At 39.8% G+C, this 24,961-nt stretch overlaps 1 protein-coding gene across 1 annotated transcript in view; it reads left to right on the top strand.

Moving 5' to 3' along the window:
- LOC113934831 (monocarboxylate transporter 1-like) overlaps window positions 1–24,364 on the top strand; it is a 34,148-nt gene extending 9,784 nt beyond the window's left edge. Inside the window, exons 2-5 of the mRNA XM_027616396.2 lie at window positions 16,020–16,280; window positions 17,579–17,722; window positions 20,746–21,612; window positions 23,897–24,364. Coding sequence (XP_027472197.2) covers window positions 16,064–16,280; window positions 17,579–17,722; window positions 20,746–21,612; window positions 23,897–24,147 — 1,479 coding nt within the window. The 5' untranslated portion in view covers window positions 16,020–16,063 and the 3' untranslated portion in view covers window positions 24,148–24,364. The remainder of the gene's footprint in view (window positions 1–16,019; window positions 16,281–17,578; window positions 17,723–20,745; window positions 21,613–23,896) is intronic.
- Window positions 24,365–24,961: the final 597 nt, after the last annotated feature.

Here is a 24,961-nt window from a genome sequence, read left to right as displayed (position 1 = left end):
TATATTTGGAGATAGAGCCTTTGAAGACTTAATTATGGTAAAATGATGTTATATGGGTAGGCCCTAATCCAGTGTGACTAGTATCCTTATGAAAAGAGGAGAGAGGGGTGTCTGGGTGTCTCAGTCTGATTTGGGCTCAGTTCATGATCTCAGGATCCTGGGATTGAGCCCCACTGAACATGGAGCCTGCTTCTCCCTCTCCTTCTGCCCCTCCCTGCACTCGTGCGCGTGCACACGCGCTCTCAAATAAAATCTTAAAAAAAAAAAGAGAGAGAGAGAGACACCAGACCTTGCACAGAGAGAGAGAGAACAATGTGAATAGATAGTAATAGGGTAGCCATCTACAAACCAAGGACAGAGGCCTCAGAAGAAACCAAACCTCCTGACATTTGATCTTGGACTGCTAGCCTCCAGAATTGTAAGAAAATAAATTTCTGTTGTTTAAGCTGCTTAGTCTATGGTATTTTCTTATGGCAGCCTTAGTAAACTAATACACCAACATTACCATTTTTATCTAATATTGTAATGGATAGTGAACCCAGCACAATAAGACAAGGAAAAAAGGTGTGAGAATTAGAAAGGAGGAAACCAAATTAAATAATCCCAGGTAAGGGGCACCTGGGTGGCTTAGTCAGTTGGGTGTCCGACTCTTGATTGTGGCTTAGGTCACGATCTTGGGGTCATGAGATTGAGCCCCAAGTCAGGCTCTGCACTCAGCAGGGAGTCTGCTTGAGATTCTCTCTCTCCCTCTTCCTCTGCCCCTCCTCCCACTCTCTCTCTCTCAAATAAATAAATCTGGAAAAAAAAATCCCAGGTAATATGATTATCAATGTAGTAAACCTTAAAGAATAAGTTAGTCAACTATTAAAAATAATAAAATGTTTGCAAAATTTTCAAATTAAAGATCAATATACAAAAATCAGTTGTGATACTTCTGGAATGATGAAGTGAGGCCCTCTGAAAATCTACTCCTTCATAAAAGCAATGAGAACACTAGCAAAAATTACTAAAATCAGCTTTTAAGACCCCAAATTAACCAAAGGCTTATAATAACCCAAAGAAAATGTATACAAGAAAATAGCTGAATCTAAGAACAGCAAGATTTGTGGTGTTTATTTTTTTTTTAAGATTTTATTTATTTGACAAAGAGAGACAGAGAGGGAGAGGGAACACAAGCAGGGGGAATGGGAGAGGAGAAGCAGATTCCTGGCTGAGCAGGGAGCCTGATGTGGGGCTCGATCCCAGGACCCTGGGATCATGACCTGAGCCGAAGTCAGACGCTTAACAACTGAGCCACCCAGGTGCCCCAAGAATTGTGGTGTTTAAACATGACCTATTCCCCCCATCCTTCTCTTCCCAATTCTGTAAAATTATTAAAAACAAATAACTTCACAATCACAGTAACCATGAAAACCAGCAGCCTAGTAGCCCCTAGTGGGGCAGAATGGGTTTGGAACCCTCTATAAAGCCCCATTCTCAGAGAATTGTCATTATTTAACATGTCTGGCATTCCCTGTTAACCCCTAATCAGAGAGCTTATCTTTATTCGACCTGATTCAGAGTGTGCTCAGTGTGAACAGCCTTTTCCCCAGGATATTTGTTGAAAACAACTGGGGCAAACAAAAAGCTGACCAAACACTTAAAAGGAAAATCTTGGGAATAAGATGTCCATAGGGTATTTTGAAAAGCTCTGACATAATCCTGGGACTCTAGAAGATCATGCACATGTGCAAGACTATACCCATGCTCAGGAAGGCCTGAATTTCCCACCACTGCCTGACATTGAAGCTCTGTATAAGCAGGAACCGAAGACTAAGGCAGAGGTGTAAGCTGCCTGCTAGAGAGTTGAAAACATGCCCCACCACACACATAATGCCCTTTGGCAATGCCTAGGTGATATCCTGATTCAAGGCATTTCAGCAAGTCTTTGTCCAATCGTTGACTTAACCACTAAGCTAAACTGAGCAGAGATTTCAGTGGCCACATGTAACAAAACAAATCAAATAAAAAACAAAAACCCAACAACTACAAACTTCACAGACTTTGTTCAGGAAGTCCTTAAACAAAAGGCAATAGCGGCATTAACACAAACCACAAACAACAATTACAACTAACCCTGGGGGCGGGGGAAGGAATCTAATTCCCAGAGCTGCCACATATGTTATATAAAATGTCCAGTTATCAAGAACAACAACAAAAATACGAGACACAAAAGAAACAGGAAATATGGTCTAAACACAGGAAGAAAAGTCATTCAATAGAAACTATCCCTAAAAGGCCAGATGTTGGACATACTAGACAAAATCTTTTAAATTAGCTATTATGAATATGTTCCAATAATTACAGAAAACCATGTCAAAGAACTGAAACAAAGTATGAGAACAATGTCTTACCAAATAGAGACTATTAATCAATAAAGAGTAATTATAAAAAAGAACCAGATACAAGTTTGGAGCTGAAAACTACAATAACTGAATGAAATACTTATGAGAGGGCCCCATAAACTGACTTGAACTGGAAGAAGAAAGATTCAGTGAATCTAAACATAGGTCAATTGAGATTATCGAGTCAAAGAAAAAAAAAAAGAGAATGAAGAACAATGAATAGAACCCTAGAGACCTATGGAACATCAGCTGTACAAACATGTGCATAATAGGAACCTCAGAAGAAAAGGAGAGAAAGGGGAAGGAAAAAAAAATTTGAAGAAATAATGGCCAAAAATTTTGCAAATTCAATGAAAAACAATCTACACATCCAAGAAGCTTCACAAACTCTAAGTAGAATAAACAGAGATCCACAAAGAGACACATTACAATCTTCCCAAAAGTCAAAGATAAAGAATTTTGAAACTAGCAAGACAGAAGCGACTCATCACAAATGATTCTCAATAACAGCTACTTTTTTTTTTAATTTTTATTTTTATTTGAGAGAGAGAGCGAGTGCACACAAGCTGGGGGGAGGGCAAAAAGAGAGGGAGCTGAGCAGGGAGCCTGACACAGGGGCTCAATCCCAGGACCCTGGGATCATGACCTGATCCAAAATCAGACGCTTAACACTCTGAGCTGCCCACGTGCCCCTAACAACTAGTTTTTTATTAGAAACCATGGAAACCAGCGTCTGGGTGGCTCAGTGAGTTGAGCATTTGATTCTTGACTTCAGTTTGGGTGGTGATCTCAGGGTGGTGGGATCAAGCCCTGAGTCGGGCTCCATACTCAGCACAGAGATTTGCTTGGGATTCTTTCTCTCTCTCTCTTCCCCTCTGCCCCTCTCCCCCACTCATGCTCACATTCTCTTTCTCTCTCTAAAAAAAGAAAAGAAAAAAAAAAAAGAAAGAAAGAAACCATGGAAACCAGAGGACAGTGTGATGGAATATTCAAAGTGCTGAAGAAAAAGACTGTCAACCAATAATTCTATACCTAGTACAACTATCCTTCAAAATGAAGAAGAGGGTAAAACATTCCCAGAAAAACAAAAACTGAGAGAATTCACTGCTTGCCAACCTGCACTACAAAAAATACCAAAAGCTAGGTATGCAACCTAACTTTTTCAATGCAACCTTTAGGTTGCATTGAAAGGACACTAGACAGTAACTCAAATCCACAAGAAGAAATACAGACCACCAGTAAAGGTAACTACATAGGTAAATGTAAAAGACAGTATAAATGTATTTTTTATTTGTAACTTTTTTTCTTCTACCTGATTTGAAAGACAATATATATAAAGCAATAATCATAAAACTGTTTATGGGCTTATAACATATAAAGATGTAATTTGTGTAGTAATAATACTGTAAAAATGGGGGGGTGTATAGGGGCACAGTTTTTGTATGCTATTGCAATTAAGTTGGTATTAATCCACACTAGATTGTTTTAGGTTAAGATATTAATTGCAGGGTGCCTGGGTGGCACAGACAGTTAAGCATCCGACTCTTGATTTTGCTCAGGTCATGATCTCATGGGTCATGAGATTGAGCTGTGAGGGGCTCTGTGCTCAGCAAGGAATCTGCTTAGGATTCTCTCTCTCCCTCTTCCTCTGTCCCTCCGCTCTGCATGTTCTCTCTCTCTCTCTCTCTCTCTCTCTCACACACACACACACACACACACACACACACAAATAAATAAATCTTAAAAAAAAAAAAAGATACTAATTGCAATCCACAGGACAACCACTAAGAGAATAGCAATAATATGGTGAAGTAAACAAGGTAATTAAAGGGGCACACTAAAAATATCTATCTGACACAAAAGAAGATTGTGATGGAGGAATAGAAAAACAAAAAAGACATTAGACATAGAGAAAACAAATGGAAAATGGCAGACTTAAATCCTGTCTTATCAGTAATTACAGCAAATGTCTTCTTTGGAGAAATGTCTGTTCATGTCTTCTGCCCATTTTTCAATTGAATTATTTGTTTTTTTGGTGTTGAGTTGTGTAAGTTCTTTATACATTTTAGATACTAACCCTTTATTAGACATGTCACTTGCAAATATCTTCTCCCATTCAGTAGGTTGTCTTTTTGTTGTGTTGATTGTTTCCTTTGCTGTGCAGAAGATTTTTATTCTGATGTAGTCCTTATAGTTTATTTTTGCTTTTGTTTCTCTTGCCTTAGGAGACATTTAGAAAAATGTTGCTATGGCTGATTTCATAGAAATTACTGCCTGTGCTCTCTTCTGGGATTTTTATGGTTTCAGGTCTCATATTAGGTTCTTACTCCATTTTGAGTTTTTTTTGTATATGGTGTAAGAAAATGCTCCAGTTTCATTCTTTCATATGTAGCTGGCCAGTTTTCCCAGCACCCTTTGTTGAAGAGACTGTCTTTTCCCCATTGTATATTCTTGCCTCCTTCGTTGTAGATGACTTGGCCATATAATCATGGGTTTTTTCTGGGCTTTCTATTCTGTTCCATTGATCGGTGTCTGTTTCATACTGTTTTGATTACTACAGCATGTTAATCTGGAATTGTGATACCTCCAGTTTTGTTCTTCTTTTTCAAGATTGCTGTGGATATTTTGAGGTCTTTTGTGGTTCCATACAAATTTTAGGATTATTTGTTCTAGTTCTGTGAAAAATGTTGATATTTTGATAGGGATTGCATTAGATCTGTAGATTGCTTTGAGTAGTATAGACATTTTAACAATATTCTCCCAATCCATGAGTATGGAATATCTTTCCATTTGTTTTTGTCATCTTTAATTTCTTGCATCATTGTCTTATCGTTTTTAGAGTACAGGTCTTTCACCTCTTTGGTTAAGTTTATTCCTAGATATTTTATTATTTTTGGTGCAAATAGTAAATGGGAAGAATTTTTTATTTTTTTAAATGATTTGACTATATGTTACAAGATATGCACTTTAGATTCAAAGATGTAGACTGATTTAAAGTGAACAGATGAGGGGTGCCTGGGTGGCTCAGTCAGTTAAGTGTCTGCCTTTGGCTCAGGTCATGATCTCAGGGTCCTGGGATTGAGCCCTGTGTCAGGGCCTGTGTCAGGCTCCCTCTCCTTGAAATCTGGGATTGTGATACCTCCAGCTTTGTTCTTCTTTTTCAAGATTGCTGTGGCTATTTTGGGGTCTTTTTTTTTATGTTATGTTACTCACCATACATTACATCATTAGTTTTTGATGTAGTGTTCCATGATTCGTTGTTTGCCTATAACACCCAGTGCTCCACGCAGAATGTGCCCTCTTTAATACCCATCACCAGGCTGACCCATCCTCCCACCCCCCTCCCCTCTAGAACCCTCAGTTTGTTTTTCAAAGTCCATAGTCTCTCATGGTTCATCTCCCCCTCCGATTCCCCCCCTTTCATTCTTCCCCTCCTGCTATATTCTTCTTTTTTTTTTTAACATATAATGTATTATTTGTTTCAGAGGTACAGATCTGTGATTCAACAGTCTTGCACAATTCACAGCCCTCACCATAGCACATACCCTCCCCAATGTCTATCACCCAGCCACCTATTTTGGGGTCTTTTGTGGTTCCATACAAATCCTCTCCTTCTGCCCCTTCCCCCTGCTCATACTCTCTCTCTCTCTCTCTCTCTCTCTCTCTCAAATAAATAAATAAATAAATAAAATCTTTAAAAAAAATAGATAAGAAAAAAAGATATGCCCTGTAAACAGTAACCAAAGGAAATGAAGAATAAGTATGAGAATATCAGGCAAAACAGATTTTAAGACAAAAAATTGTTACTAGACACTAAGAAGGACATTTTAAACATGATAAAAGTGTCAATCCATCAGGAAGACATAACAATTATAAATACATATAAATCTAACAAGAAAGCCCCAAAATACATGAAGCAAAAACTGATGGAATTAAAGGGAAAAATAGACAATTCAATAATAATAGTTGGAGATTCAACAGAGTGTTAATGGAATAACTATGTAGAAAATCAAGAAGGATATAGAAGACTTGAACAACACTATGAGTAAACCAAAAACATTCATAGAACACTTCACCCAACAACAGCAGAATATACACTGAACTATTCATGGAACCTTTTCTAGGATAGAGCAATGTATTAGGCCACAAATATATCTCAATAAATTTAAAAGGACTCCAATGTGTTCTCTGACCACAATGAAATGAAATTAGAACTCAACAATAGAAAAAAATTGGGGAAATGAACAAATATGTGGAAATTAACACATTCCTAAATAACCAGTAGTTCAAAGAAGAAATCGTAAGGGAAATTATGGAACACATTGAGATGAAGGAAAACAGAAGCACAAAATGCCAAAACTTCTGGGATACAACTAAAACAGTACTTAGAAGGAAATTTATAGCTGAATATGTCCATGATTAAAAAGAAAAACTATCTCAGGGCACCTGGGTGCCTTAGTCGGTTAAGCATCCAACTCTTGATTTTGGCTCAGGTCAAGATCTCAGGGTTGTGGGATCGAGCCCCAAGTCAGGCTCTGCAGTGGGCGTGGAGCCTGCTTAAGATTCTCTCTCTTGGGATGCCTGGATGGCTCAGTCGGTTAAGTGGCTGCCTTCAGCTCAGGTCACGATCCCAGGGTCCTGAGATCGAGTTCCACATCGGGCTCCCTGCTCAGTGGGGAGTCTGCTTCTCCCTCTGCCTCTGCCCCCCCCCCCCCCGCTTGTACTCTCACTCTCTCTCTCTCTGGCAAATAAATAAATAAAATCTTTAAAAAAATGGTTAAAAAAAAAAAGATTCTCTCTCTTTGGGTCCCTGGGTGGCTCAGGCAGTTAGGCAACTGCCTTGCGCTCAGCTCATGATCTCAGGATCCTGGGATCAAAGCCCCATGTCAGGCTCCCTGCTCAGTAGGGCATCTGCTTCTCTCTCTCCCTCTGCCCCTTCCCCCCTGCTTGTACTCTCTCACTCTCAAATAAGTAAATAAAATCTTAAAAAACAAAAAAAGATTCTCTCTCTCCCTTTCCTTCTGCCCCTCCTCCACCCCTCCTCTCGCCTCCTCTCTAAAAAAAAAAAAAAAAAAAAAAGAGGGGCGCCTGGGTGGCTCGGTCGTTAAGCATCTGCCTTCGGCTCGGGTTATGATCTCAGGGTCCTGGGATCGAGCCCCGCATCGGGCTCCCTGCTCAGCAGGAAGCCTGCTTCTCTCTCTCCCACTCCCCCTGCTTGTGTTCCCTCTCTCGCTGTCTCTCTCTCTCTGTCAAATAAATAAACAAATAATCTTTAAAAAAAAAAAAAAAGGCCCCTGGGTGTCTCAGTCGTTAAGCGTCTGCCTTTGGCTCAGGTCATAATCCCAGGGTCCTGGGATTGAGTCCCACATCGGGCTCCCTGCTCAGCAGGAAGCCTGCTTCTCCTTCTCCCACTCCCCCTGCTTGTATTCCTGCTCTTGCTATCTCTCTCTCTGTCAAATAAATAAATAAAATCTGAAAAATAAAATAAAATTAAAAAAAGAAAAAATCCTCAAATTAACAACTTAAACTTTTACCTTAAGAAACTTGACAAAGGGGTGCCTGGGTGTCTCAGTCGTTAAGCATCTGCCTTCAGCTCAGGTCATGATCCCAGGGTCCTGGGATCAAGCCCTGCATTGGGCTCCCTGCTCCGCGGGAAGCCTGCTTCTCCCTCTCCCACTCCCCCTGCTTGTGTTCCCTCTCTCACTGTGTCTCTCTCTGTCAATAAATAAATAAAATCTTTAAAAAAAAAGAAAAGAAACTTGAAAAAAATAAACTAAATGCAAAGCAAACAGAATAAAGGAAATAATAAAGATTAGAAAATAAATAAATGAACTAGAAAGTACAAAAATAACAGAAAATCAATGAAACCAAAAGATGGTTCTTTAAAAGATCAGAAAAATTGACAAACTTTTAGCTAAACTACCAAGGAGAAAAAGAAAGAAAAGACTCAAATTACTAAAACCAGAAATGAAAGAGGGTACATTATGTGTAATGAAGAATTAACCTCATCTGTAGAGATCTGGCCTTTGCCCTTGACAACTGCGATTTGATCTCTAGGCCTCTGAAAAGTCCTGCTTAATAGGAGTTTCATTATTTGCCTGGGGCCTTTGGCCATATTGCATCATTTCCAAACTTCAAAGGAACTACAGATTAAAGGAATTAGCCCACCCTATGGGAAAAGTTGGAGAATGAAGTTCAGCCCTGCGAGTAATATATGACCACGCCCCAAAGTTCAGCCCTGCGAGTAATATATGACCAAGCCCCATTGAAAAGTCTGGACACTAAAGATTTGGGTGAGCTTCCTTGGTTGATAATACTCTATTGTCGCACACTGTGTCTAGGAAGAGTTAATGCTATCCATGACCATGGGAAGAGATGATCAGAAGCTCTGCATTTGGATCTCTCCCAGATTCTGTCCTGTACATCTCTTCTTATGACTGATTTTATCCTGTGTCCTTTCCCTGTAATAAGTCATGGATATAATAACTTTTAGTGATTTCTGTTGAGCCCTTCCATTAAATTATCAAACCTGAGAGTGTTTTTAGAAACACTTCCACCTTTTCCCCACTAATTTAAAAGTGAGGGCAGTCTTGCAGGGACTGTTCCCAGTTGACTAAACTCTTTGTATATCTTTACTGACCTTACAGAAATAAAAAGAATTGGAAGGAAATACTACGAACATGCTAACAAATTAGAAAACCTAAATGAAATTAACAAATTTCTAGAAATCTGAACATATCTTTTATAATTAAAGAGATTGAAGTAGTCATAGAAAAAAAACCCACAAAGAAAACTCAAAGCCCAGATGGCCTCACTAGTAAATTTTATGAAACATTTAAAGAAGAACTAATACTAATCCTTTTTTTTTAATGTTTTATTTATTTATTCATGAGAGTCAGAGAGAGAGAGGCAGAGGGAGAAGCAGGCTCCCCACTGAGCAGGGAGCCCGATGCGGGGCTCGATCCCAGGACCCCGGGATCATGACCTGAGCCGAAGGCAGACGCTCAACCATCTGAGCCACCCAGGTGCCTAATACTAATCCTTTATAAGCCCTTTCAGAAAATAGTAGGGGGAACACTTCCCAACTTGTTCTTTGAAGCTCATATTACCCTGATACGAAAACCAAGGATACCACAAGAAAAGAAAACCACAAACCACTATCCTTTACTAATATAGGTGCAAAAATTCTCTACAAAATATGAGCAAACTGAATCCAGCAACACATAAAATGGGTTATGTACCATGACAAGCTGAGATTTTATCTCGGGAACGTGGGAATTCATATATTGTTCAACATATGAAAATCAGTCAATATGCCAAACCCCATGAATGGAAGAAAGACCAAAAACCACATGGTGATCTTAATAGACTTATAACAGTGCATTTGATATAATCCAACACCCTTTCCTGGTAAAAACACTCAACAATTAGAAATAGAATGAAACTCCCCAAGCTTAATAAAGGGCATCAACAAAAAACTATAGCTAACATCATACTTAATGGTGAACTACTAAAATCTTCCCCTCTAAGGTCAGAAATAAGACAAGGATGTCCACTCTCACTACTTCTATTTAACGTTGAACTGGAGGTTTTATCCGAGCCAATTAGGCAATGAAAAAAAAGCATTCAGATTGTAAAGGAAGATGTAAAGCTATCACAGATGGTGTGATCTTTTTTTAAAAAAAGAAAAGATTTTATTTATTTATTTGAGAGAGAGAGAGACTGAGCAAGAGAGAGTACACAAGCTGGGGGTGGGTGGCAGTGGGGAGAGGCAGAGGGAGAAGCAGACTCCCCACTGAGCAGGGAGCCCATCTCGGGGCTGGATCCCAGGACCCTGGGATCATGACCTGAGCCGAAGGCAGACACTTAACCAACTGAGCCACACAGGGGCCCCACAGATGGCATGATCTTATAAACATAAATATTAGAAGTAATAAATGAGTTAAACAAGTTTGCAAGCTGCAAGATCAATATACAAAAACCAATTATATTACAATACACTACCTATGAAAAATCCAAAAGTAAAATTAAGAAAATAATTCAATTTACAATATCATCAAAAATAATAAAATATTCAGGAATAAATTTAAACAAGGAGGTTCAAGACATGTACAATGAAATCTACAAAACATTGCTGAAAGAAGTCCTAAATAAATGGGAAAGTTTCCTGTGTTCTGGACCAGAAGACTTAATATTGTTTTTTTTTTAAAGATTTTATTTATTTATTCATGAGAGACAGAGAGAGAGAGAGAGAGAAGCAGAGGGAGAAGCAGGCTCCCAAGGAGCAGGGATTCCGATGCGGGACTCAATCCCAGGACCCTGGGATCATGACCTGAGCCGAAGGCAGACGCCTAACATCTGAGCCACCCAGGCGCCCCCCCTTTTTTAAAGATTTTATTTATTTATTTGACAGAGAGACATAGCGAGAGAGGGAACACAAGCAGGGGGAGTGGGAGAGGGAGAAGCAGGCTCCCCGCGGAGCAGGGAGCCCAATGCAGGGCTTGATCCCAGGACCCTGGGATCATGACCTGAGCTGAAGGCAGACGCTGAATGACTGAGCCAGCAAGGTTCCCAAGACTTAATACTGTTAAGATGGCATTATTCCCCAAATCTATCTACAGATTCAACATAGTCCTTCTCAAAATCAGCTACTTTTTTTTTGCAGAAATTGACAACAGATCCTAAAATTTTATAGAAATGCAAGGACTCAGAATCATTAAAACTACTTTGGAAAAGAAGAAAAGTGGAGGAGGACTCATGCTTCTTCATTTCAAAACTTAGTATAAAGCTACAGTAATTAAGACTTTGTGGTACTGCCAGAATATAGATCAATGGCATAGAATGGAGAGTCCAGAAATAAACCCATACATCAATGGTCAACCGATTTTCAGCAAGAGTGCCAGGACCATCCAATGGGGAAATAATAGTCTTTTCAACAGATTGTGCTGGGGTAATTGGATATCCTTATGCAAGAGAATGAATTCAGACCCCTACCTCAATAAAACGCCTACCCCTACATGACAGATGTTAACTCAAAATGGATCAGACCTAAATGTAAACTACAACTATAAACCTCTTAGAAGAAAACTAAGAGATTTAGGAGTAAATCTCTGTGACCTTGGATTAGGCAACGGTCTCTTAGATACGACATCAAAAGCACAAGCAACAAAAGAGAAAATATATCAGATTTCATCAAAATGTTTGTGCTTTAAAAGATACCACCAAAAAAGTGAAAAGACAACACAATGAGTGGGAAAAAATATTTGCAATTCATTTATCTGATAGGCAAGTTGTATCTAGAGTACAGGCATACCTCGTTTTATTTTATGCTTTGCTTTATTGATCTTTGCATGTATTGCGTATTTTTACAAATTGAAGGTTTATAGCAACCTTGAGTCAAGCAAGTCTATTGGTGCCATTTTTTCCAACTGCATTAGCTCACTTCACATTTCTGTGTCACATTTTGATAATTCTGGCAATATTTCAAACATTTTTATTATTATATTTGTTATGATGATCTATGATCGGTAATCAGTGTTGTTATTATAGTAATTGTTTTGGGGTGCCACAAACCATGCCCATAGAAAACAGTGAACTTAATAACTTAATCGATAAATGTTATGTCTGTTATGATTGCTCCACCAGCTGGCGGTTCCCTCCTCTCTCTCCCTCCTGAGGCCTCCCTATTCCCTGAGACACAACAATATTACAATTAGGCCAGTTAATAACCCTGCAATGGTCTCTAAGTGTTCAAGTGAAAGGAAGAGTCGCACATCTCTCACTTCAAATCAAAAGGTGGAAATGATTAAGTTTAGTGAGGAAGTTATGTTGAAAGCCAAAATAATTTAGGCCTCTTGCTCCAAACAGCTGAGTTGTGAATAAAGGAAAAGTTCTTGAAGGAAATTAAAAGTCCTACTCCAGTGAGTGGACAAATGATAAGAAAGTGAAACAGCCTTATTACTGACATGGAGAAAGTTTTAGTGATCTGGATAGGAGACCAAACCAGCCACAACATTCCCTCAAGCCAAAGCCTAATCCAGAGCAAGGCCCCTACTCTTGTCAATTCCATGAAGGCTGAGAGAGATGAGGAAGATGCAGAAGAAAAGTTGGAAGCTTAGCAGTTTGGTTCATGAGGTTTAAGGAAAGAAGCCATATCCATAACACAAAAATGCAAGATGAAGCAGCAAGTGCTGATGTGGAAGCTGCCGCAAGTTATCCAGAAGATCTAGTTCAGATCATTAATGAAAGTGACTATGCAAAAAACAGATGCTATCTAGGTCTTTTGTCACTAGAGGGAAGAAGTCGGTGCCTGGCTTCAAAGGAGAGGCTGACTCTCTTGATAGGGACGAATGCCGCTGGTGACTTTGAGTGGAAGCAGTGCTCACTGACCATTCTGAAAATCCTTGGGCCCTTAAGAATTATGCTCAACCTACCTTGCTTGTGTTCTATAAATGTAATAACAAAGCCTGGATGACAGCACATCTGTTTACAACATGGTTTACTGAATAGTTTAAGTCCACTGTTGAGATCTACTGCTCATAAAAAAAAAAAAGATTCCTTTCAAAATATTACTCTCATTCACCATACATCTTGTCACCAAAGGGTTCTGATGGAAATGTACTATGAGAGTAATGTCATTTTCATGCCTGCTAACAAGCATCCATTCTCCAGCCCTTGGATCAAGGAGTGATTTTGACCTTCAACAGTTACCATTTAAGACATACATTTCATAAGGCGATAGCTGCCATAAATAGTGATTCCTCTGATGGATCTAGGTAAAGTAAATTTAAAAACTTCTGGAAAGGATTCACTAATCTATTTTTTTAAAGATTTATTTATTTGGGGGGGAGAGAGAGCGCACACACATGAGTGGGGAGAGGGGCACTGAGAAAGGGAGAGAATCTCAAGCAGACTCCCAACTGAGCACAGAGCCCAATGCAGGGCTGGATCCCAGGACCCCAGGATCATGACCTGAGCCGAAGGCAGACGTCTAACTGACTGAGCCACCCAGATGCCCCAGGATTAACTATCTAGATGCCATTAAGAACATTTGTGATTAACATTAATAGGAGTTTGGAGAAAGTTAAATCCAGCCCTCATGGATGACTTTGAGGGGTTTAAGACTTCAGTGGAGGGGCGCCTGGGTGGTTCAGTCAGTTAAGCAGCTGCCTTCTGCTCAGGTCATGATCCCAGGATCCTGGGATCGAGCCCCACATCGGGCTCCTTGCTGAGCGGAGAGCCTGCTTCTCCCTCTCCCTCTGCCTGCCTGCCACTCCCCCTGCTTGTGCTCTCTCTCTCTCATTATCTCTGTGTGTTAAATAAATGAATAAAATCTTTAAAAAAAAAAAAAGACTTCAGTGGAGGAAGTAGCTACAGATGTGGTGGAAAAGCAAGTTGAACTAGAATTAGAAGTGGAGCCTGAAGATGGGACTGAATTGCTTCAATCTCACGTAAAAGTTTAATGGGTGAGGAGCTACTTCTGATGCATGAGTAAAGAAAGTGGTTTCTTGAGATGGAATCTACTCCTGGTGAAGATGCCGTGAAGATTGTTGAAATGACAACAGAGGACTTAGAATAATTCCATAAACTTCATTGATACAGCAGCAGCAGGGTCTGAGAGGATTGCTCTAGTTTTGAAAGAATTCCTATTGCAGGTAAAATGCCATCAAACAGCATCACGTGCTGCAAATTGTTCATGAAAGGAAGAGTCAACCAATGTGGCAAACTTCACTGTTGTCTTATATGAAGTTTCCACAATCACCCCAGCCTTCAACAACCACCACCCTGCTGGGTCAGCAGCCATCAACATCCAGGCAAGACCCTCCACCAGCAAAAAGATTACAACTCACTGAAAACTCAGGTGAATGTTAGCAATTTTCCAACACTGAAGTATTTTTTTTTTAAGATTTTATTTATTTATTTATTTGTTTGACAGAGAGAGAGAGAGAGAGAGAGCGAGCGAGAGCAGGAACACAAGCAGGGAGAGTGGGAGAGGGAGAAGCAGGCTTCCCGCCAAGCAGGGAGCCCGATGCGGGGCTCGATCCCAGGACCCTGGGATCATGACCTGAGCCAGAGGCAGACGCTCAATGACTGAGCCACCCAGGTGACCCTAACACTGAAGTATTTTTAACTTAAGGTATACACATTGTCTTTTTAGACATAATGGTATTGCACACTTAATAGACTACATTATAGTGTAAACATAACTGTTACCTGCACCGTGAAACCAAAATTCATTTAACTTGCTTTACTGCAATATTTGCTTTATTTCAGTGGTCTGGAACTGAACCTGCAATATCTCTGAGGTATGCCTGTATATAAAGAACTCTTACCACCCAATGGCTAAAAAAAAAAGCAAATTAAAAAATAGGTGAGAAATTTGGAAACTGTTTTTTTTTTTTAATTTTTATTTATTTATTCACGAGAGACAGAGAGAGAGAGAGGCAGAGGGAGAAGCAGGCTCCCAAGGAGCAGGGAGCCCGATGCGGGACTCGATCCCAGGACCCCGGGATCATGACCTGAGCCGAAGGCAGACGCCCAACCATCTGAGCCACCCAGGCGCCCTAGGTGAGGAATTTGAATAGGCATTTCTCCAAAGAAGATACTTCTCCAATGAGTTACCACTTCATACGCATTAGGATGGTTAGAAAAGAGACATAACAAATGTTGGTGATGATGTGGAAAAATTGGAGCCTTCATACATTGCTGGTGGAATTGAAAAACGGTGCAGCCACTTTGCAAGAGTTTGGCATTTTCTCAAAATGTTAGACAGAATTACCATATGACCTAGCATTTCTACTAAGTATATACCCAAAAGAATTGAAAACTTGTTCACACAAAAACCTGCACACAATATTTCATAACATTATTCATAATAGCCCCAAAGTGGAAAGAAGTTTTCTTTTGAAAATTGCTATATCTCTAGTGAGTTATGGGATATTAGTATGTCCTTCCCGACATTTTCCAAGTTAGCCTATAAATTCTAGAGAACAGAAAAATCAGGTGAGTATTGGAGAATATATTTTGGGAAAGGAGAGAAATTTTAAAGGAAGTACTAGATTGTGAAACTTTTATAGTGTGTGTAGTGTGCATTTTGCATACAGATAAAGTCAAATGAATTACTTAGTTATCCTTGATAATGTGGGAAATTACTGATTTCTATTATTAGAACAGGTATGTTTATAAATTTGAAAAGCAGTATATTTATTGGAAAGGATTGAAAAGGATTTTGGAGGGGGCGCCTGGGTGGCTCAGATGGTTAAGCGTCTGCCTTCGGCTCAGGTCATGATCCCAGGGTCCTGGGATCGAGTGCCGCATCGGGCTCCCTGCTCCCTGGGAGCCTGCCTCTCCCTCTGCCTCTCTCTCTCTCTCTTTCATGAATAAATAAATAAAATCTTAAAAAAAAAAAAAAAGAAAAGGATTTTGGTGTATGGTTCAAGTAGTGGTGAGTTTTCAACTTTAAGCCTATACAAATTTGGGGCAATACTATGACTCTTGGACTTTTTCTACTGTGTTCACAGAGTATAAGTAACATTGAAAAGCGTCTGTTATTTAAAACATAAATGCAAGGCATTTTGTGGAAGTGCTTTATATTGACCTACTTGTTATGTACTATTTTAATTTCATATCCTTTAGATATTTGGATTTGAACTGCATTTTGGAATTCATCGCTATGTACAATGTCGCCAGCAAATGACGTTCCAGTTAGACCCACCCCCCCAGATGGTGGCTGGGGGTGGGCAGTGGTTGTTGGAGCTTTTATATCCATTGGCTTCTCTTGTGCGTTTGGCAAATCTATTTCTGTATTTTACAAAGAAATTGAAGAAATATTTAATGCCAGCACCAGCGAAGTGTCATGGATCTCTTCTATTATGTTTGCTGTCATGTATGCTGGAGGTAAGTACCCGGAAGGCCTACCCTTTTAATTTTCAATAGGCAGACAAAGGCTCCATTTTAAATAGTTCTTGTTCTTGATGCCTTTATGTATAAGATATTTAAAATGTTAGTTTTTGAAGCTGTGTGGTTGGAGTCATATTTTTCATTCCCTTTAATAATAAAGGCTACATACAACCATGCACTGTTAGGTCAGTTATATTGCAAAACAAATATCATTATAAAGGATAATTTTCTTTAAAAATGGTTTTGTGTTGGTTGCTGGTGTATGGAAAGTCAATTGATGTTTGTGGGGTTTTTTCTTTTTCTTTTTTTTTTACATATTTTATTTACTTGACAGACAGAGAGACAGCGAGAGAGGGAACACAAGCAGGGGGAGTGGGAGAGGGAGAAGCAGGCTTCCCACGGAGCAGGGAGCCAGATGCGGGGCTCGATCCCAGGACCCTGGGATCATGACCTGAGCCAAAGGCAGACGCTTAATGGCTGAGCCACCCAGGCGCCGCTGATGTCTGTGTTTTAATTATATATCCCTGCTAACCTCTATTACTTCCAATAGTTTATTGGTAGATTTTTTTTTTCAAAATTTTAAGATAGACAAACTTATCTTTGCAAATACTGATAGTTTGGTTTCTTCCTTTCCTTACACCTTTCTTGCCCCCCTGTCTTACTGCACTGCCTCGGACCTCCTGTATAATGTTGAAGAAAAGTGGTGATGGTAGGCATTCTTGTTTTGTAGTTCTGTTTTGGTTTTGTCATTGTTTTCTATGAGAAACAAAGTACATTTCAGCTAATTTGAAAATATGCTCTAAAGTCAGGAGTTTGATCAGACTTGCTCATACATTGCATCATGTTCATGTGCATTTGCTCCAGATGATCATCTAAAAAATTAAAAAGAGAGCAAACTTGCTACATACATATTGATAATATCCTAGATACATAGGATACATCTACATGAAGAATCCTATAAACACTTACAATCAGGGTATTTGCAGCCTAATCTGCCTTGAAGGAGATAGGCTAAAGTCTTCCATACTTCAGTTAAAATCCATCCAGTATGTTCTAGGTATATAGAAGATGTACATGGTACATTATAAAATCGATGCCATATTTTTCCCATTACACAAAGCTGTGACTCTGAAATAAAATAGAAAGCAATATTTCTTACCGCTGTCTTCTATCTGTTTATTTTGTGGGGTGGGGTATTTATGTCTTGGCATCCTTTTGTGTCAGTAATGCCTTGTACAGGTGTGGATGTGAGGGGTGGGCTTCTCTGTGTTACTAAATTTCTGGTTCTCTTCTAGGTCCTATCAGCAGTATCCTGGTGAATAAATATGGCAGTCGTCCAATCATGATTGTTGGTGGCTGCTTGTCAGGCTGTGGCTTGATTGCAGCTTCTTTCTGTAATACTGTTCAGGAACTTTACTTGTATATTGGATTCATTGGAGGTGAGTTGCTACTGATGTATTTTCAAGCATTAATTTTTATGTGGACTCTTTATAGCATTCATCTGCCAACTCTTTTGAAAAATGAAAATTCTTCATTAGAAAAATTATTGGATCACCATTTTTAAGAGCTATACATATGTTAATTTCATAGTACCAGAGAAACATGTCTTTTTTTTTGTTTAAGATTTTATTTCTTTATTTGAGAGAGAGAGAGAGAGCATGGTGGGGAGGGGGCAGAGAGAGAAGCAGACTCCCTGCTGAGCAGGGAGCCCTGACACAGGGCTCAATCCCAGGACCCCAGGATCATGACCCGAACCGAAGGCAGACGCTTAACCAACTGAGCCACCCAGGCGCCCCCAGAGAAACATGTCTTTAAAGAAAGTTCTGGCACTTTGGGGTGGTTATTTTTTTATTCAAGGGGAGGGCTTTTTTCTTTCTTCTTTTTTTTAAAAAAATTATTTTTTTTGTCTTAAGAAAACATAGTGACCATAAGTAAAGAGTGTGTGGCAAGTTGTTGAAATGGTGGTCGTCAGCTATTCCCACTCATTATCCTTCTACCCAAAAAGAAATTGTTTCAAATTAGAGTAAGAGAGAATGTCAGAAACAAAGCAAGAATTTTTGGTAGAGAAGCCATATACATTTTCAAGGGATTAAGGACACACATGGGAAAACCTCTTCTCCCCCTTTCTAATAGCTAAATTTGGGAAATGAAACTGCTGAGGATAAAGAATATAGATCATCCATTGTCCTACAATTCAGAGGAACCCATTAATATTTTGATGCTCATACATTTTTTATGCATACACATATGCTTTTTTAGTATGATGTTTGTAACCAGTTTTTTGTTTTACTTACTAATACATTATGTATGTAGTTCCCCATCTCAATAAACATACTGTAGCAGCTACTATTTTCCATTGGATGGATGTGCCATAGTTTATTTCACCATTTTCTAATTAAAAGACCTTTAGGTTGTTTATATTTTTCACTATTAATAAACACTATTTGTATGATAGTGCTTCTCTGTATTTCTTTGTGAACTTGACAATTCCCTTAGGACAAATTTTAGAAGTGGAATTACTGGGGGAAAAGGTTTTTGATATGATTGGCCAAATATCCTTTTAGAAAGGTTCTAATAATGTACAGTCCTACCTGCAGGATCTGAGATAATGCTAATAACAGGTATTTTCTTTTTGGATCTGTACTTTTACTACATTAATTAAAATTTTAAACATTTAAATATTGTAATTCATCTAGAGTATTTGAATAACAGGAAGGAACAGAACTTCATTTGTTCCCACTTGGTTATTCAGCCTGTTTGTTATTAACTCATTCAATAAGTATTTGTCCCTACTGTATGTCAGGGACTGTTCCAAGCTCTGTGGGGATTGAGTCAATATGGTAGATAAGATTCCTGCTCTATAGTGGAGGGAAGCAGACAATAAATGGACCAACAAATAAATGAGTAAATAAGAAAAATATCAGCTTGTGGTAAGTGCTTTGCAAAAACTTGAAACAGAGAATTTTGATGGAGAAAGGCTGAATGGTCCCTAAAGGGAAGTCCACTCAGAGTTGGTGACCTTGAGTTGAGATCTGAATGATAAGTAGGAGCCAGGCTTGTGGAAATCTAGAGGAATAACTGTGCCGAGCATGTATGAGAATACGCTGAGATGCGGATAGGAAGGAAAGGAAGGGCCAAATCATGGTACTTCTTAACCCAGAGTGAAAAGCTGTGGATTGTCATTAGAGAGATTGAATGGGTAGCATTCTAATCTGGGTTACCTACTAAGGGAGCAAGAATGGGAGACCACTTAGGAGGTTATTGGGATACTCGTCTCAGCTCCGTTGATTGAAAAATCTACTCTTTCCCTATTAATTTAAAAGTATCTTTTGGGGCGCCTGGGTGGCTCAGTTGGTTAAGCGACTGCCTTCGGCTCGAGTCATGATCCTGGAGTCCCGGGATCGAGTCCCATATCGGACTCCCTGCTCGGCAGGGAGTCTGCTTCTCCCTCTGACCCTCTTCCCTCTCGTGCTCTCTATCTCTCATTCTCTCTCTCTCAAATAAATAAATAAAATCTTAAAAAAAAAATAAAAGTATCTTTTGGTCCTATTTCTGGACTTTTCCCCGATTTTATTATCAGTTTTTCCATTTTTGACTAAGTGCACACTGTTCTCATTACTGTAGGTGCAGTGGTAGAAAATATTTCTGTATCTGTTAGTGTCGGTCCCACCAATTATTTATACTTTTTGAATATTTCTAATGTATTTGTTCTCTGATGGGTATTTTTTTTTAAGATTCATTTATTTATTTTAATGAGAGTGTGAGAGACCAGGGGGAGGGGCAAAGGAAGAGGGAGAGAATCCCAAGCAGACTCCTGACTGAGTGCGGAGCTAGATATGGGGCTCAATCTAACGACCCTGAGATTCATGACTTGAGCCAAAATCAAGAGTCAGATGCTTAACTGACTGAGCCACCCAGGCATCGCATCTCTGGGTATATTTTACAGTCATTGTACTTCATCTGAAAAATTGAATGCATTGACATTTTCATTGAAATTACATTAAATTAATGGATTTACTAAGGTAATGTTAGCATCTTCACAATATTGTGTTTACACTCCTAAAATATTTTCTCTCTCCCCCCATCCCCTTTCTTCTTTTCCTGCCCGTCTGCCCCTCCTCTTCTGTCTTGCTCTCTGATTTTACAAGATTTGTCCTCTCTCCTTTTTGTTTTCAATTCCCTATTCTTTAGGAAACCTAAAATTATGAAATTAAACAAAGAAGCCTACATTTATTATTCTTATTTTTGCTAAAGCAAAAAGAATTATTTTAATGTTATATTTTAAATCTATTATTTGTTGCATAAAGAGACTTTATGTCTGTATTTGATAACAGCCCACTTAATGATCTACTAGTTATAATGATGATTTTGACCTCTTGCTATTCAGTTTGTCTAGTTGATTAATAACAAATATGTTTCTGACATTTATTACGGTATGTAATTCTTCCCCCCTCGTCCCCAGGTCTTGGGCTCGCCTTCAACTTGAATCCTGCTCTGACCATGATTGGCAAGTATTTCTACAACAGGCGACCATTGGCAAATGGACTGGCCATGGCAGGCAGCCCTGTGTTCCTCTCCACTCTGGCCCCCCTCAATCAGGCTCTCTTTGGTATCTTTGGCTGGAGAGGGAGCTTCCTAATTCTTGGGGGCCTCCTACTTAACTGCTGTGTAGCTGGAGCCCTGATGCGACCAATAGGGCCCCCACCAACAAGTGCAGGGAAAGATAGGTCTAAAGAATCCCTTCAGGAAGCTGGAAAATCTAATGTAGAAAAGGAGGCAGGCAATGCAAATACAGACTTTAATGGCGGAAACGCCAAAGAAGAAAAACGATCAGTTTTTCAAACAATTAACAAAGTTATGGATTTATCCCTGTTTACCCACAGAGGCTTTTTACTGTACCTCTCTGGGAATGTGATAATGGCTTTTGGTATGGCTACTCCTTTAGTCTTTCTTAATAGTTATGCCAAGAGTCAACATTACTCTAGTGAGAAGTCTGCCTTCCTTCTTTCCATTCTGGCTTTTGTTGACATGGTAGCCAGACCTTCTATGGGACTTGTAGCCAACACCAAGTGGGTAAGACCTCGAGTTCAGTATTTTTTTGCGGCTTCTATTGTTGCAAACGGAGTGTGTCATCTGCTAGCACCTTTATCCTCCAGCTACATTGGATTCTGTGTCTATGTGGGCTTCCTTGGATTTGCATTTGGGTGGTTTAGCTCGGTGTTGTTTGAAACACTGATGGACATTATTGGATCCCAGAGGTTCTCCAGCGCCGTGGGATTGGTGACCATTGTGGAATGCTGTCCAGTCCTCCTGGGGCCACCACTTTTAGGTATAGTATGCCTTACTACCTCTTTAGTTCTGTTAACATGAAACAGACATAGAAGATGGAAAAGATGATAGAAAGCCAAGATTAGTAAGCTGCTTGGTGGCAGAAAGTATTTCTCATTTCTGTAGCCTGTGTTGGCACAATGTTTGGCACAGCATAATTGCTCAGATTCTTACAGAATTGAATTACATTCAAACATCAAGCTGAAAGGGGAGTCAAAAACAATTGCAAATTTAAATATTTGTTAAAAAAACCTTTTCTGATCATAAAACTAACATGTTTATTATAGAAAAATATATAACATATACTCCACCTTTAAACTACTTTGGTAATTTCATTTTAATTGTGGAATTTATCTTAGTAGTAACATTTAAAATAATAACAATATTGACCAGGCGAGGGTTCACAGTGTACCAGGGACTGTCTTAATCATTTCATATACCCCGTCCTATCTCACAAGTCTATGAGGTAAGACTAATAATGTCCCTACTTTACCAATGAAGAAACAGAGGCTTCTAAAAGTGAAATAACTTGCCCAAGATCATACAACTAGTAAGTGACCATAAAACTTGATGGATGATTCTCTAAGAATACCAAATTGTTTACAATTTAAAATTATTATTAATGCAAAATGCAATAATCATTTAGACTTCCTCTGGATATGACTCATTCTTTTGAGATTATGCATTATAAATAAGGAAGGATTCATAAAAGAAGAGCCACTACTCACTTTTCTGAACTCCCCACTCTCATTCCTCCCTACATCCAATGAGAGTCCAAGTCCTATAAGTAAGCACCTAAATCTCTTTCTAATAGGCCCACTTTTCCACCACACCACCACCCTGTCCACAGCTCCTGTCTCCCATCTGGGCTGCTCCATCCATGAGCCTCCTGGCTGATCAACCCACATCCATTCTATCCGGCCTTCAATCTGTTTTCTACTCTGCAGGCAAAATTTATCTGTGCAAATGCAAACCTGATAGCCCAGCTGATTAGATCTTTCCAGTTGCTTCCCATTGTTCGCAGGGTGGAGATCAGATTCCCTAATGTGGCCTATGAGGCGCCCCCCAGCCTGGCCACCAATGTCTCCAGCCTCATTTCCTGTCACTCACCTTTTGTTCTCTCTGCTCCAGCAGCCCCGCCCTTCTTCCTTCCCTCTCACACCCCGCTTCCTCTCACCTGCCTTTGCACTTGCTGTTCCCTGGCCACAGCTTTCTCCCAAGTCCTCCTCCTGGATAACTCCCATCCCCCTCTAGGTCTCTGCTTCATTTACACTTTGAGAGAAGCCTCCTGACCCTGCTTGCTGCTGCCAACCCCCTATTTTCTGCTTGCAAACCCTCCTTGTCAGGTTTGTGTAATTATTTGATTAACATTTCTCTTGTCCACTGAACTGTGGAGGTTTTCTCCTCTGCTCTCCCTTATCCTCATGGCCAGTAGCCCAGTGCCTGGTGCATGCGTAGGCTCAGTAAGTTTGGCTGGATGGCCAGTGCCCTGAGTTAGAAAAACACATGGAATCCTGTTTGAATTGGTTATATTCAGTCCTTCTCCGAGGTACAGAGTAGGGTTTTCCAGAGTTTATTCCTTAACATGCCAATTTGATGAGATGCTAATAAATTCTACTATCGTGAGGATTTCATGGCCAAAAAAATTTGGGGAACACCAAGTTTGATAGATTGCTCTACTAGAGGACCTTGCAAAACCTTTAATATGCTAATGCACTCTTCACTGGAGGAGCCTAGGATGTGCCATTTCTTAAGTCTGACTTTGTACACAGTGAGTGTGATGACAGATGCTGCCTGTCGTGAGGGTTAAGCACTTAGGATGGTGGAAAGGTGTTGCTATTAGTTAATTCTGTAGCTTAGGACAAGTGTCCCCCAGGGCTGCTTTGGGAATGCTGAGGTCAGCAAAAGAGCATGGGGAGGGGGACTGCAATTAGTTCTGGGGCCTGGGGCAAGACTCCTAAGCCTCTTTTGAGCAACAAATTTTTCCATTGTGAAGGGAGAGACTTGATTCTAGGTGATCTCTGGGTCTTTCCCCATTCCAACTGGCCAAGATTTCATTACTTTCAAGGTGCAAAAGTAACAGGATAGGTAAGGCCATCTAAAACCAAATGTGACATCATAAAAGATGAGATCATTGTTAGCAGTTCCTTTTTAGATGAATCTGTCATTTGTGGGCTCTTTGAGGATTGGTTGACATCTTCTTTCTGAGTGGATCCTTCAGCTCTCTTTGGGGAAGGTATACTTGTTTACTTTTGTCCACATAACTTTGTTTTGGATATCTTTAGGTCGTCTGAATGACATCTATGGAGACTACAAATACACCTACTGGGCATGTGGTGTGATCCTCATTATAGCAGGCATCTATCTCTTCATTGGCATGGGCATCAATTATCAACTTGTGGCAAAAGAGCAGAAAGCAGAGAATCAGCAGAAAAAGGAAAGTAAAGAGGAGAAGCCAAAAGAAGTTATTAAAGCAGCAGAATCTACAGAACAGAGAGGCCCATGGGGCCCCAAAGAGGAGAAACTTCCCTTCTGAATCATGGATAACCAGAGGAGCTTTGGACCAAAAATACCTGAAAAATTCTACTGAATCATGTTCTATTAGGGCTGCTCATCATGGTCATGGGACATTTGTGTGGAAGTCCTATGGATGAGGGAACAGAAGGCTAGATGAGGACAAAGCACAAGCTGATGCCCTGCAACCTCCCTGCTCCCCACTCCTGAATGGGATACATGTGACATTCCTCCAGGAAGCTCCCAACTGTCTCAATGTTAATGCCTGACTAGAGGGAAAAACAACCTTGACTATGGAAAGGCCTCCAGTATCTTGTAGGTCCTCTTTAGCATACGGAAGTTCTTTAGAAAACCTCCCTTTTCCTTACCTCCCCCAACTCCATAGTATATAATTAGCCACCCCTCACAACCCTGGTGCAGCAGCTCTTTCTGTCCACGGGTCCTGTCCCCAGGCTTTAATAAAACCACCATTTTGCACCAAAGACGTCTCAAGAATTCTTTCTTGGTCATCGGCTCTGGACCTCACCCCACTAAACCCACCTGTATTGAAGAACTACATCAACACCAAGTGTCCATTGATGGGATTTTTATTTCGTGCCTTTACAGCAGTCATAAAGCATTTGTCACAACCTTTGGGGTCAGGAGATTTACAAAAGATAACAGATGGAAATCACTTCTATTTGAAGTCATACTTATTAAGGTATACTTTACATACAGGATAAATCTCTTTTATAAGACTGAAGTTTGATGAATGGTATTTACATAAATAACTCCCACGCCCACATAGAACATTTCAAACAACCAAAATAATTCCCTCCAGCCTCTCAGCAGTCACT

The sequence above is a fragment of the Zalophus californianus genome, chromosome 4 (assembly GCF_009762305.2).
Source record: "Zalophus californianus isolate mZalCal1 chromosome 4, mZalCal1.pri.v2, whole genome shotgun sequence".
In the NCBI taxonomy this organism is placed as follows: Eukaryota; Metazoa; Chordata; class Mammalia; order Carnivora; family Otariidae; genus Zalophus; species Zalophus californianus.
The sequence above is the reverse complement of the archived record's forward strand: the minus strand, read 5'-3'. Positions and strand labels throughout refer to the sequence as shown.